Raw genomic sequence first — 13848 nt, 5'->3', positions numbered from 1 at the left:
ATAAAATTTTAAATTATAAAATCTTTTCTGTTTCTTTTTAAAATATACATTACTTTTTAACACTTCTTGAAATATTTCCAGTTTGTGTTTAGTTCATCTAAGAGAAAAAAAAATTTCAAAGTTGTGTTTGAATTGTAAAAAAGGGCTCAGGGGCCCCTACCACTTAGTGGTGATTAGCTGTCAGATTCTGGGAGAGGGGAAGGTGTAGTATCCAGTTGTATGCCCAGTAATGAGAGCCATTCCCTAATGGATAGTTATAAACCAAGGTCACACAGACAGTACTAGTTAAACTCTAGGACACAAAGCAAAGTAAAAGGGATGTGAGGAAGATGAGAGAGAGTGGGGGGGTAGCTAGAATGCATTATGTATATGTAGAAGATTGTCAAAGAACATTTACTAATAAAATATGTAAACCTATGATTAAATTGGATTATTTATATATGATTATTAAGAAGTTTTGCTAGTGTGACTGTGCTGTAGAGTATTAGCACAAACTAAGTTAATTCTTTTTTTTTTTTTTTCTTTTCTTTGCAAATAGCATCAGGAATTTAGTTTCCTCCTCAAAGAAAGGGTATGTCCTCTTGTGATCAAGCTCTTTTCTCCAAATATAAAATTCAGACAAGGTTCCAGTACTTCCTCTTCTCCAGCACCCGTTGAAAAACCATATTTTCCTATCTGTATGCGTTTGCTGAGAGTAGTGTCTGTTCTGATCAAGCAGTTTTATAGTCTTTTGGTAAGTACTAATTTCAGACATGTTTGTACATATATTTGCATACAATGTGTGTTAGTATCTGGCTCATTTCAGTTTTGGTCCATGGTAACTGATTCTCTTACTTTGGGCTTGAGTAAGGCAAAAACATCATGGCTGTGGGAAGATGTAACAAAGAGTGCTTTACCTCATGGTAGCCAGGAAGCAGACAGAGCATGCCTCTGCTCCCTCCATTTTCCTTTTTTATTTCATCTGGGTTCCTAGCTTGTTGGAAGTGCTACCCACATTCAGGATGGGCTGTCTCTCCTAGTTAATCCTCTTTGGGAGTACCTTCACAGTTATACCCTAAGTTATGTCTCATTAATGCCCTAGGTGTTTATAACAGTGGAAACGAAACATCAGTTTTTAGATAAAACTGGTGTGTGTGTGTGTATACACTAATAAAATTTTATTTTACTTCCTTGATTTCTGCTAAGGAATTGACCTTTCTAATGCCATTGCTTTTATACTATCAGGTCAAATGCTGCTATGCTGAAAATAGCAATATCATTATTTTGAAAATATTTTGACTTCACATACTCACTTAAATGATCTCAAGGAGCTCTAAGGTATCCAACAAAAATCCCTTTGAAAGCCATTGCCCTAAAGAATTATATTATCTCCCACTATTCACTAGCTTATTTTTGTCAAATAGCTCAGAGGTAAAGGTAACTAATCTTCAAAGATTAGTTCTCTTCATATATCTAGAATGACTAGAGGAAATTAATGTCACATGGATACAGGTTGAGACACATAGCTAAAATATGTCCTGCACTTCCCCCCCCCAAAAGGAAAACTTTAAAAATTTATTTTTATTTTATGTGTGTGAATGTTTTTCATGTATGTATATAAGTACACCCACCCACAGAGGCCAGAGGAGGGTGTTAGATCCCCTGGAACTGGAGTTACAGAAGTTTGTTAGTCACCAGGTCTTCTGCAAGAGCAGCCAGTGCTCTCAACCACTGAGCCACCTCTCTCTTGACCTAGGTACTTCTCTACCTTTTGGCTCACTTAGAATGTTAAAATGTTTGCCCTGATAATCCTTTTTTTTTTTTTTTTTAAAGAAGATACCCTTAAGAGTTTATGAAAATTAATTACTTTTAACTTACTAGACCTCTAGTCTGCTCTTGATTTACTGCTTTTAGAAAGGAATGAATGGGTTTTAAGTGAATTATCTAACTTAATTTTTCACTTTTTCTATTTCATTTATTGTGTGTGTGTGTGTGTGTGTGTACGCGCACGAGCGTGCACGTGTGTATTTGGAGGTGAGAGGTTGACATCAGATTTCCCCCTCAGTTGCTCTCCATCTTATTTTGAGACATCTCCCACCGAACTTGGCCCTCACCAATTTTCCTGGGCTGTCTGGCCAGCAACCCCCAGGGATCCTTCTCTCTGTACTTTTCCAGTGCAAGGATTACAAATGTGAACCACTGCACCCATCTGTTTTATGTGGGTGCTAGTAACTGATCTCAGGTTCTCTTACACAGCAAGCCTTTACTGAATTATCTCTCTAACCCCAATTTTTTACTTGTTTTTTTACTTGTTTTCTGATCTCAGGTTCTCTTACACAGCAAGCCTTTACTGAATTATCTCTCTAACCCCAATTTTTTACTTGTTTTTTTTTAAAAAAAAGACATTGTATCATTAACAAATCTGTTAGCTATAGAGACTAATAGACTCCCACATGTGCATGTTCTCTGAGACTGTCCATTACCTCCGAAGCCAGCAGTTACCATGTGTACATGATTCTGTATCAAACACCTCTCTCATTGTTAGACTAGATTCCACCTGACGGTTTTGTTTTTTGTTTTTTGTGGTTTTTTTTTTGTTTGTTTTTTTGAGGTTTTTGAGACAGCATGGCATGCATCCTAGGCCAGTTTTGAACTCATTATGTAGCTGAGATGACCTTGAACTTCTGATCCTGTCTCCACTTCTTGGGAAGTTGTTACTGCTCCTACCTTATCCTCATGGTTATGTTCTGCCCTAAAGCATCCTTTAAGGCATTAGAAAATACTAACAGAGAAGGCTTGGGGCTAAAATCTTGAAGCTATTATTTCCCCAATTTCTTGCCCAAGTTAATGTCTCATTTCAGGTTACCTACAGCCAAAACATCTAATAACTAGCTGCACCTGGCCTAGAAATAAGAATCATTTTGCTTTAGTATCCCCAAAGTCAGATTAATTTTACCATGCTGTTTATTTGACTAGTAAGTAACAAGAATAATCCATTTACCTTTATACTCGTTCATATTTGTTTGTCCATTCAGTCATCATGCATGTAATGAATAATGAATGCACTGATACGCTTTAGCCATTGTTTATTATATAAAGAAGTTGTTAGAAATAGTCTATTTTTTTAGTAAGTTTTATTTTTATTTTATGTGTATGAGTGCTTTGCCTGCATATATGTAAGTGCACCTGTGTTGTGCAGTGTCATCGGAAAGCAGAAGAGTGCATTTGATCCCCTAGAACTGTTTGTTGTTAGCTACCATGTGGATGCTGGGAACTGAGCCTTGGCCTTCTGCAAGAACAGCCAGTGTTCTTAACTGCTAAGCTATCACCAGCCCCAAAATAGTCTATATTAATAACAGTAATGATACTTAATGCTTAGTAAAGCAGTGCAAGGCCCTGTGTGGAGTGCTTTGTATGTCTTACATCTATCACCTGCTGTAGATTTTTCTTTATTTTTCTATTCTTTTGTTTTTTGAGACAGGGTCTTGCTATGTAGCATAGGCTGGCTTTGAATTCTCCCTCCTACCTCAACCTTCTGAGTGCTGGGATTATAGGCATGTGCTATCACCCCAAACTTCCTCTTTGTCTCTTAGAATCTAATTCTTTACTTCTAGAGTATCACCAAAGGGTAGAATATACACTATTAGCAGTTCATAGGATTAGAGATGCCAAGATGGTGTACCATGCTTTCTAAAAAATATGGGTAAGTGATTATCCATGTTAACAGGTGATTAGTATTTTCAGTTATGTATATAGGAAGATACCATGATTGTTTTCAGTTAAGTTTTCTGTTTAATTCTCTATTTTTTTCCAGCCACCATTAAGATGACTTAGTGTCTTAATTTATTATGATTTCTTTTTGACTTAAAAAATATTTAAAAACTTGGGTCTGGAGAGATTGCTCAGCAGTTAAGGGCACTGACTGTTCTTGCAGAAGACCTGGGTTCAAATCCCAGCAACCACATGGTGGCTAACAACTGTTTGTAACTTGAGTTCCAGGGACTCTGATGCCTTCTTCTGCCCTCCACAGCATTGCATGACATGGGTGTACTTACATACATGCAGGCAATACATTCGTACACACAAAATAATAAAAAATAATAAATTTTAAAAAATATTTTAAAACCATGCTGGACATGGTGGCGCACACCTTTAATCCCAGCACTTGGGAGGCAGAGGCAGGTGGATCTCTGTGAGTTCGAGGCCAGCCTGGTCTACATAGTGAGTTCCAGGCCAGCTAGGGCTACAGGGAAACCCTGCCTCAAAAAGACAAAAAAAATTAAAAAAAATTAAAAACCTTGTTCTTTTTAGGTAACTGAGTGTGAGATATTTCTGTCACTTTTGGTGAAATTTCTGGATGCGGATAAACCACAGTGGCTACGAGCAGTTGCAGTGGAATCAATACACAGACTGTGTGTCCAGCCTCAGCTATTAAGGTAAAATCTCATCAGTATTTTGTTAAATGGATAGCTTTATAGTAGGTTAATAAACTAAGAAGAAGAGTTTAAGAGCTTAGTATTTACTCTCAAGTATTAGTCATGTTTAAACAAACAAAAGAATCATATATTTATGTATATGAGTTGCAGGGTAAAAATATGGGAAAGAACTGGGAGAGGTCGAACTGTGGGTAGTGAGTGCCATCATTCTGAATTGACTGAAGTTTGGGAAACCACTCAGGGGTGATGAATGACACCAGGTATGGCTTGTAACCATGAAGCAATCTTGCTTGCTATATGAAATATTATGATGCATTCACATTTTTTTCTCAGAAACATTTAAAATTATTTTTCAGGTCATTCTGTCAGTCATATGATATGAAACAGCATTCCACCAAGGTTTTTCGTGACATTGTGAATGCACTGGGGTCTTTTATCCAGTCCTTGTTTCTTGTCCCACCTACTGGAAATCCTGCTACAGCCAACCAAGCTGGTAATGTTGTATTCATGTTTTATGTTTAATTTTCTCCGATAATTTACACTTTTCACTGTTAGGAGAGGTTATTTTCTACAAATCTTGTGACTATACAAATTTAAACCACCTAAATATATTAATAGTAAAAATTTTACTTAGTAAGTTGATCTCACTGTGACAACTGTTTATTTTCTTTTTCAGACTAAATTTTCTTCTTTGATATACTTTCAGTGCCTCTAACCACATACAGACAAATGTTTAGATACTGTTCTTCATTTTAGAAAGCGCCTAGATGCTTACTCTCTTTAAGAAGTCTGTTAATCTCTCTTAACAACAGTTGGCTCACGTGGCTTAAGTTTGTTTTGGAGTCAGTGTATGGCTTCTTGTTTCCTTTTACCTTCTTTCTCTGTCACTTTGTACCATCTGATTAATTTCCTTTTTATTCTTTAGCCCCACTTTTCATAAAAAGAATTCTAGCATAAAGTACAAAAAAATTGTCTTTCTGTTTTCTTTAGTAACTAAGTGTATGTGTTTGTGTGTGGAGGGGGATGCACATGTATGTATGTCAGCCTAAGGTGTCATTTCCCAGGAGCTGTTCACTCTGCCTCTCACTGGGACCTCAGGCTCACTGATTAGGCTAGGCTGGCTGGCCAGCAAGGACCATTGATCTGCCTATTTTTGCCTCCCCAGCACTGGGATTACAAGGACAAGTCACCATCCCCAGGTTTTTATGTGGGCACTGGGGAGCACACTTGGGCATTTCTCTGTATATCAGTCAGTCTGTTCACATTGACACTTCTTTGTTGAATTGGTCTCTTTTATTTATTCACTGTGGAATTCAATATAAAATAGCTTCTATTTTCTTTGAAGATATACATAGAAATATGTGGGTGCTGAGGAAGGGAACTCAGATTTTCATGCTTGTGACAGACAGTTTACTGACTATCTCCCTAGGCCCTCTGGTAACTTTTATATTACAGAATGGAAATGGTGTTTTAGGGAAATAGGTTCTCTGGGAGATAGGATTAACAAATGTCATTTATAGATACAATAATTGTTCGCATCGTACAGAGTTCTTAGAGTCTGATGGGTGTTTGATTTATAATCAACTAATAGATTGGTATCTGCTACCCCCCTTATCTAATAGGAAACAATAATGCAGGTGGCCCAGTGTCAGCACCAGCCAGCTCAGGAATGGTGGGGATTGGTGGAGGTGTTACTTTGCTACCAGCATTTGAATACAGAGGAACTTGGATACCTATTCTAACTATAACAGTTCAAGGCAGTGCTAAAGCCACCTAGTAAGTAAAAGTAACTAGTAAGTATGTTATTTTATAATGAATAATACTGTTTAAGATGACATCTAATCCTGTAATGCTTTTGTTTGCATTATATTAAAAAATATATAGGCCCAATATTTCTGCTACATTTTAGAACTTATTTTTTCATATTTTGAGAATCTTATCTAGGACTGGATTTTGTTTTCTCACACTGTTTGTAGGCTGTTAACAACAGTATAAAACAAAATATGGTTTCTTTGCCTAAGAATTGACTGAGTTTTCCTAAATAGCTACTTAGTTAAGTTGTATGACTTGATTTTTAGACCTTAGGCTCAGTTCTTTCCAATATTGAATTACCTTTGACAAATTAATCTTTAAACTAATTTTTCCTATGAAATGGAAGTCATTGTATAGGTAAATTTTCGGAATCTATATGTGGGAAAAAGTATTTTAAATATTTAGCAAAATTTAAATATTAGATTAGTTAAATATACACAGAAATTTTAATTTTTAAGCTGAGCATGGTGGTGTATGCATGCAGTCCCAGTACTTGGGAGGCTAAGGCAGGAGGATCACTAGTTCAAGGCCAGCCTTTACTACATAACAGATCCCAGGCAAGTCTAGACTGACATTGTCAGACCCTATCTCAAAAAACAAAAGAGGGGCTGGAGTAATGACTAAGCAGTTAAGAGCACTTGCTGCTCTTGCGAAGGACCTGGATTTGGTCCCCAGCATCTTCATTGGGTAGGTGGCTGTCAACCATCCATACCTCCAGTTCCAGGGTATCCAATGTCCTCTTCTAGCCCCCATGGACACTGGCACAGGCATGGTTCAAATATAGACAAGCAGGTACACACATGTACATAAAAAAAGAAATAAAATTTTAAAAAGAAAACAGAAATTTTAGTTTTTAATTATTAAAAAGTGTTTAATGGATTCCATCTTATTTTTAAATTGTTACTAGTCATTTCAATTTAACAGATACACATTCATTAATATATTGCTGCCCTTCCTTAGTGAAATGCAGTGCTCAAAGAAATAAAACAATCAAAACTGTATGATTTTAACATTGCTGTAGTTACTGTGACGCAGTTGCTGATATATTTTCAATATATGGTCTTAGTAATTAAAACAATTTTTTGATGACAGTAAATCAAAACAAAGCATGGCGTTAATCTCCCAAGAGTTTCAATCATAAATTTTCTAGGATATCTGTCTGCACTATATATCACCATATGATATTTTACCATGTAGCTGTTTTTAGTCCAAATTTGAAGAAGTGTAGACTCATAGAAAATTAAAATGTTTTAAATAAAATTCCTATTCTTAATTAAAAGATATTAAAAGTATTTAGTCTCTGTTAGACTTTACCTTGGTCAAACAGAATAAAAGTAACAACAGTAATAACTCTAATGTCTCAGTTGTACTAGAAAATAAACGTCTGTAAAGGAATCAGATTTCTAACCCTAAAGGTGACATCAATAATTGCCCACTTCTCTTCCATAGCACATTTTACAAACTGAAACCAAACTAAACAGAATAATGCACAAGGAAAGTCTTGCCCTCATGGAACTTGCGATTTTAGTGAGATAGTAAATGAAAACACAAATGTATGATATAACCTTGGGTGATAGTTAATTCTTTGAAGAAAAAGTAAGTTCAGGGGATAGAGAACAAGATGAAAATGGGGGCAGAAAAGATGTCTGAGTAGAAAGTACTGCCCGGCTACGGTTCAAGGAGGGAGTGATGTGCATTATGAGCAGTGAAATGAGAACTTGTCTGATGGGATGCTTAGTACTGATTTATTACAAATTTTCTGGGACTAATCTCTGGGAACAGTGATATCCATGAACTTTATCTCCTTCCATCTGAGCTTCAGTATCTTGATTAATAATATAAATGTGTTTCTAACAATTGCCTAGATTTTAAGATGCTCAAGTTATCGTACATTTGATGGCTATGCATGGTGGTTAAGCTTTATACTCAGCCTTGAGTTGAGAACTGCTAATTGACAATGTCACCTTTGTACTTAGTTTCATTATCTATATCTTTTAAGGTTTTGGAGAGGACTTAAATAATAGAAGAAAACAATCCCGATGTGATTGCCCAGTAAATGGGCAGTATCCTTAGGCACTTTACAAGTTTTGAGTTCTATATTTCTATATCATTTCCCATGTGTTAACATGATTCAAAGATTTTTAGAATTTGAGGTAGGAAATTTTTTAATCAGCTTTTTTATTAGAATGTTGGGTAATTACAGTTTTGTTTTTGAGGTAATTCGCATACTATAAATTTCACTCTTGACTAGGCATGGTGGCACATGCTATTAATCCCAGCACTTGGGAGGCAGAAGTATGAAGATCTCTGTGAGTTCAAGACCAGCCTTGTCTACATAGTGAACTCCAGACCAGCCAGGGCTACATAGTGAGACCTTGTTTCAAAAAACAAAGCAATAGTTTTTAAAAATCACTCTTACAGTATAGAATTCATGGTCTCCGTGTATTCAAAAACTATAAATCATTACCATACCAACTTCCAGAACATTTTCATCACTCAAAAAGAAAGCACCATAACCATTAACAGCCATTCCCCAATCTCCTTTCTCCCAACCTCTAACAACAACTAGTCTACTTCTGTCAGTCTTTTGAAAGGTATACATTAGTACTTTGTTCCTTTTTATGGGTGAAAGATATCTAATATATATGAATGTCTTTATTTGATGCACATTTGAGTTTTTACTTTTGAGTTATTAGTTGCCTTTCTCATCATTATGTTAAAATACCTGGAATAAGCAACTTAAGGGAGGAAGAATTTTTTTTGGCTCACAGGTTATGGATATAGTCCATCATGATAGAGAAGGTGTGAGACTGAAGTGGCTGGGTTTATAGCAGTGGGACTGTGAGGCTGCTTGTTATTTCATGTAAGCAGTAGGGGACAGGAGGGAGGGAGCTAGACATGGTACTGGGCTGTAACTCTCAAGTCTACCGCCCAACAATCTACTTACTCCAGCTAGGATCCACCAACTCCCAAAAATAGCAGTACCAGGTGGGAACCAGGTATTCACATACATGAGTCTGTGGAGGACATTTCACACCAAACCATAACAGTTATAAGTATTAAGGCTATGATCACCTATAAGTTTTGCTATAGACAATGATCAATTAGATAGGATTTTCTAAAGGAGCAGAATAGAAAGAATGAATAAATGAATGAGATATATATATATACACATATATGTATAGTATTAGTTTGCTTCTCTATTGCTATGCTAAAGCATCTAACGAAAACCAACTTGGGGAGGAAAGGGTTTATTTGACTTACACATCACAGTCACAGTTCATCCTTAAGGGAAGCCAGGGCAGGAACTCAGAGCAGGAACTTGAAGGGAAGAACTGAAACGTGAGCCATGGAGAAATACTGCTTACTGGCTTGCTCCCCTGACCTGTGCTCATCCTGCTTTTCATACAATCCAGGACCACTTGCCCAGGGGTGGCACTACCATAGTGGGCAGGGATCTCATATATCACTCAATGATTAAGAAATTACCTCACAGACATGCCCATAGACCACTTCAATAGAGGCAGTTGCCTAATTGAGATTCCCTCTTTCCAGGTGTGTCAAGTTTATACACACACACATACACACACACACACACACACACACACACAGAGTTTATTAAATTGGCTCACATAATATGGTCTGGGTAGTCTAACAATTTGTCCCTTATCTGTCTCACACTGGAGGGGCTAAGAATCTGGTAGTTGCTCAATTCTCAAGACTAGCTGTCTCAGCAGTTCAGTTTTGGTGCCTGGAGAATTCTTGGAGCGTTCTTGGTCTTTACTCTGTGCTGGAACCTGAAGAAGTTGATTCTAATATCAACAAAGGAATATAGCAGCTATGGGGGAGATGAACTCGCCAGCATGAGTGAAGACAAGCTGGCAAAAAGCAAAATCTCTTCTTTCTTGTTCTTTTATCTGGGCTTCCACCAGAAGGAGCTACCATTTAGGGTGGCTCTTCACATACTCTATCAATAAAGTCCCTCTGGGTACCCCAGAACTTGCATTTTAGTTTTCTCTTGGTATACAGTGAGGAATAGAATTGTTCTGTATTATGATCATTGTTGAACTTTCTGAGGAAATTCTGAACTGTTTTCCCATCATCCACATCATTTTACCATTCCTGTCAACAGCGTGTGGCATTTGCGATTTCCCTTCATCCTAAACAACCCTTTTCTCTTATAGTCATTCTGCTGCCTATGAAGTGATATTTACTGCTTGGTTTACATTTCCCCAATGACTAATGACACTGAGCATCTGTCCATGTGCCTATGACTGCCACTCATCTGTCATCTTGTGAGAAATGTCTGCTCATATCCATTGCTGCTTTACAGTTTGGGTTTTTATTACTTAGTTGTAAAACTTTACATGTATTTTAGATTCTAGTCTTTTGCAGATATATGATTTGCTGAAACTTTCTCCCTCTCTGTGAGTTATCTTTTCAGTTTCTTGGTACTGTCCTTTGGAGTACAATAGTTTTAAATAAATTCAAGTAACCTGATTTTTTTCTTTTCTTTTTTGCTTGTGGATTTGGTACATCTAATAAATCATTGCATAATCTGTTGTGAAGATTTGTGCCTATGTCTTTGTCTAAGAATTTTGTAATTTAAGCTTTTATATTTAGATCATTGGCTTGAGTGAGTTTTATATACAGCACAAGATAGGAGTCTAACATCTGTTTTTTTGAATATCCAGTTATCCCAGTACCATTAATTCTTTCTCAATTGGATTATTCCTTCTTTGTGTTATTAGCTTGAGAGATAGCCATTTTGAGGGTTTTAGTATCATAACTCCTTATTTGTCCTAATCTAGAACAGAAGATTATTGTCCTGCCTTCTCAAGCTTTTTCCTGTGTGGTAGAAACTGTTCTCCAATTTGAACTTGGCATGCAGATGCTCTCAGTATTATTTGTAGTGTCAGCTCATTGTATCTTGAGTTCATGGGTGATCTATGCTTTTCTCTGATGTAAAAGCATCTTTCTCTTTGTATGATTTATTTTAGTTTATTATTTTTCTTTATTTTATAACACCTTATTTTGAAAGTATTTAGGAATTTAATTGGGGCTGGAGAGATGGCTCAGTGATTAAGGACATGAACCGTTCTTGCAGAAGACCTGGGTTTGAATCCCAGGATCCACATGGCAGCTAACAACTGTCCGTAATTCCAGTTCCAGGGGATTCAACAGCCTCTTCTCTCCTCTGCAGGCATTGCACAACACAGGTGCACTTACCTACATGCAGGCAATACATGCATACATGTAAAATAAAAATAATAAAATATTTAAAAAACAATTTAAAAAAAGCATTTAGGAGTTTAAAAAGCTTTGTAATCTCATACCTTGTATGCTAGTCTTTATTTTTCTCGTATCAATAAATGATGAACGTACTGGTACAGTTTGGGAAGAAATTATGATAGCAGTCAGGCCTTAATTTTTCTACTCAATTTCTTTAAATTTTTTAAAAATTGTGTTTATTTATTTGTGTATGTGCACATGCTTGTGGAAGTCAGAGGACAAGGCATGGGAATCAGTTCTCTCCTACTGTGTGAGCCCCAGCAATCAAATTCAGTTCGTCAGGCTTGGCATCAAGTGTCTTTTACCCACAGAGCCATCTTCCTAGCTGCTCTTATCAGTTTCTTAAGATACTTTACAAAGCTTTTCTTCTAAATGAAACAAGCTCAGTAATGTCCCTTTATTTTTGTCTTTCTGTTAATAATTTTTAGAGTATAAATTATGGAAGCAATATTGCATATTTTCTTTAAGATGACTTCTCATTAGTGCCTTAATTTTTTGATAATTTCAGCCTAGAGATGCTGGACAAAGTTGAGCCCCCAACTATACCAGAAGGTTATGCCATGTCTGTGGCATTCCACTGTCTCTTAGACCTTGTTCGTGGAATCACTAGTATGATAGAAGGAGAGTTAGGAGAGGTTGAAACAGAATGTCATGTTGTCACTGAAGAAGCTTTATCACCAACACAGTCATCAGAACAGCAAGACCTACAGTCAGCATCAGACCAGGTGGATAAGGAAACAGGTATATTATGACTTTGTATTTTTTGTTATTACTTATAGTAATTTGAAATTTGGGGAGAATTTACAAAAATGTTCCCAAATAACATTCACCTCTGTTTCCAAGCTAGTAACACTATTATGGTCATTGTACCTTTCTCTTGATTTACATACATATCACTGTATTTTTTTTTAACTATTTGAAAGGAAGTTCTAGACATTATGTCCCATTACCTTATAACATTTACATGTGTATTTCAAAAACTAATCATAATCTCCTTCATGCTGGTACAGTTGAAGTTGTCTGAAAGCGGATTCAGTCCAATATTTTCACCTAACCCCACATCTTACTTAAATTTTACCAACTGCTGCAGTGTTTTCTTTTATGGTCCATCATTTGTTTACTTTTGTTGCCCTGTGTTGATACTTTCCTAAAATACAGAACACAGTTCCTTAGTTTTTCCTTGTTTTATATGACCTTGACATTTTTTGTTTATGTGTTTTTTGAGACAGGGTACCCTAGTTATCCCAGCTGGCCTGGAACTCCCTATATAGACCAGGCTGGCCTTGATCTCACAGAGGTCTGGCTGCCTCTGCGTGCCCAATGCTGGTATTAAAGGTGTACACCACAAGCCTGGCTTAATCTTAACATTTTTTGAAGGATGTTGGCCAACTTAAATTTCCTATAAGAAAATTTAGCATACTCATTTTTGAGAAGATTAGCACAGGAAGATCACCGTGCTGTATTTTATTATTTATGAATTTATATTGAATCCAAAGAATTCTAATCTGTGGCCATCATTATTTGATTTGATGTTTAGATTGACCCTTTTGAAGCGGGCCAGTGTTCTTTTGACATGTGTCATATTTTCCTGATGTTCTTTGAGTACTTCCTTACAATTTAATATATGAGATGTTCTAAACTGACTTCAGATGTTTCTTGTTCAGTCCAGGTATCAGGCATTTTTCCATGGAGTCCTGGAGAATAGTAGTGAGAATAGTTTTAAAACTAATATGTGGGCACTAGGTATACACATGCTACTTGATACACATATACTTAATGCATACACATACAAGCACATTTTGAAAATATCTATTTCCTTATATAAATGCCGTGACATCATATCAGTTTCTCCAACTCTGGTTCATTTCTACAAGGTCTGTTTTTAACTTTACATATTTGTAAATCCCATTTCCAGCAGTGAGGTACCCGGTGCCATTTTACTTGATTTTTAACATGCGTTACCATGTTTCTGGCTGAGCAAATATTTTAAATCATATTCTATGTAGTCTAAATCAGCAGATATTTTAGATAAGTCCATACTAATTTCTAGATGATCACACAGATGGGAAGTTTGGCTTATTGAAAGTATAAGGAAGCAGAAATGACATGTGTTTTTTTAAAGAGGTATCACTTTAACTCATGTATTGAATGTTTTAAAAACAACTTAATTTTAAGGTTTCTGGAAGTATGAAACTATATTGTAGCTTCTAAATTTTCATTGATTTGGGCATATTTTAAATATTAGAATTATGGCATTTAATAATAGAATTGTTGCCAGGCATGGTGGCACACGCCTGTAGTCCCAGCACTTGGGAGGCAGATGCAGGCG

General features: G+C 36.4%; 1 protein-coding gene across 4 annotated transcripts in view; it reads left to right on the top strand.

The window, feature by feature from the left end:
• Window positions 1-13848, top strand: part of Mon2 (MON2 homolog, regulator of endosome-to-Golgi trafficking) — a 119144-nt gene that overhangs the window by 51850 nt on the left and 53446 nt on the right. For all 4 annotated transcript variants that reach the window (XM_008846140.1, XM_008846141.2, XM_017801365.1 and 1 more), the window contains exons 8-12: window positions 539-733; window positions 4291-4415; window positions 4772-4908; window positions 6038-6191; window positions 12028-12260. In XM_008846140.1, coding sequence (XP_008844362.1) covers window positions 539-733; window positions 4291-4415; window positions 4772-4908; window positions 6038-6191; window positions 12028-12260 — 844 coding nt within the window. The remainder of the gene's footprint in view (window positions 1-538; window positions 734-4290; window positions 4416-4771; window positions 4909-6037; window positions 6192-12027; window positions 12261-13848) is intronic.

Source organism: Nannospalax galili, unplaced genomic scaffold (assembly GCF_000622305.1).
Source record: "Nannospalax galili isolate Female #2095 unplaced genomic scaffold, S.galili_v1.0 scaffold202, whole genome shotgun sequence".
Lineage (NCBI taxonomy): Eukaryota > Metazoa > Chordata > Mammalia > Rodentia > Spalacidae > Nannospalax > Nannospalax galili.
Note: the sequence above shows the minus strand (reverse complement) of the source record. Positions and strands in the feature narration are given on the sequence as shown.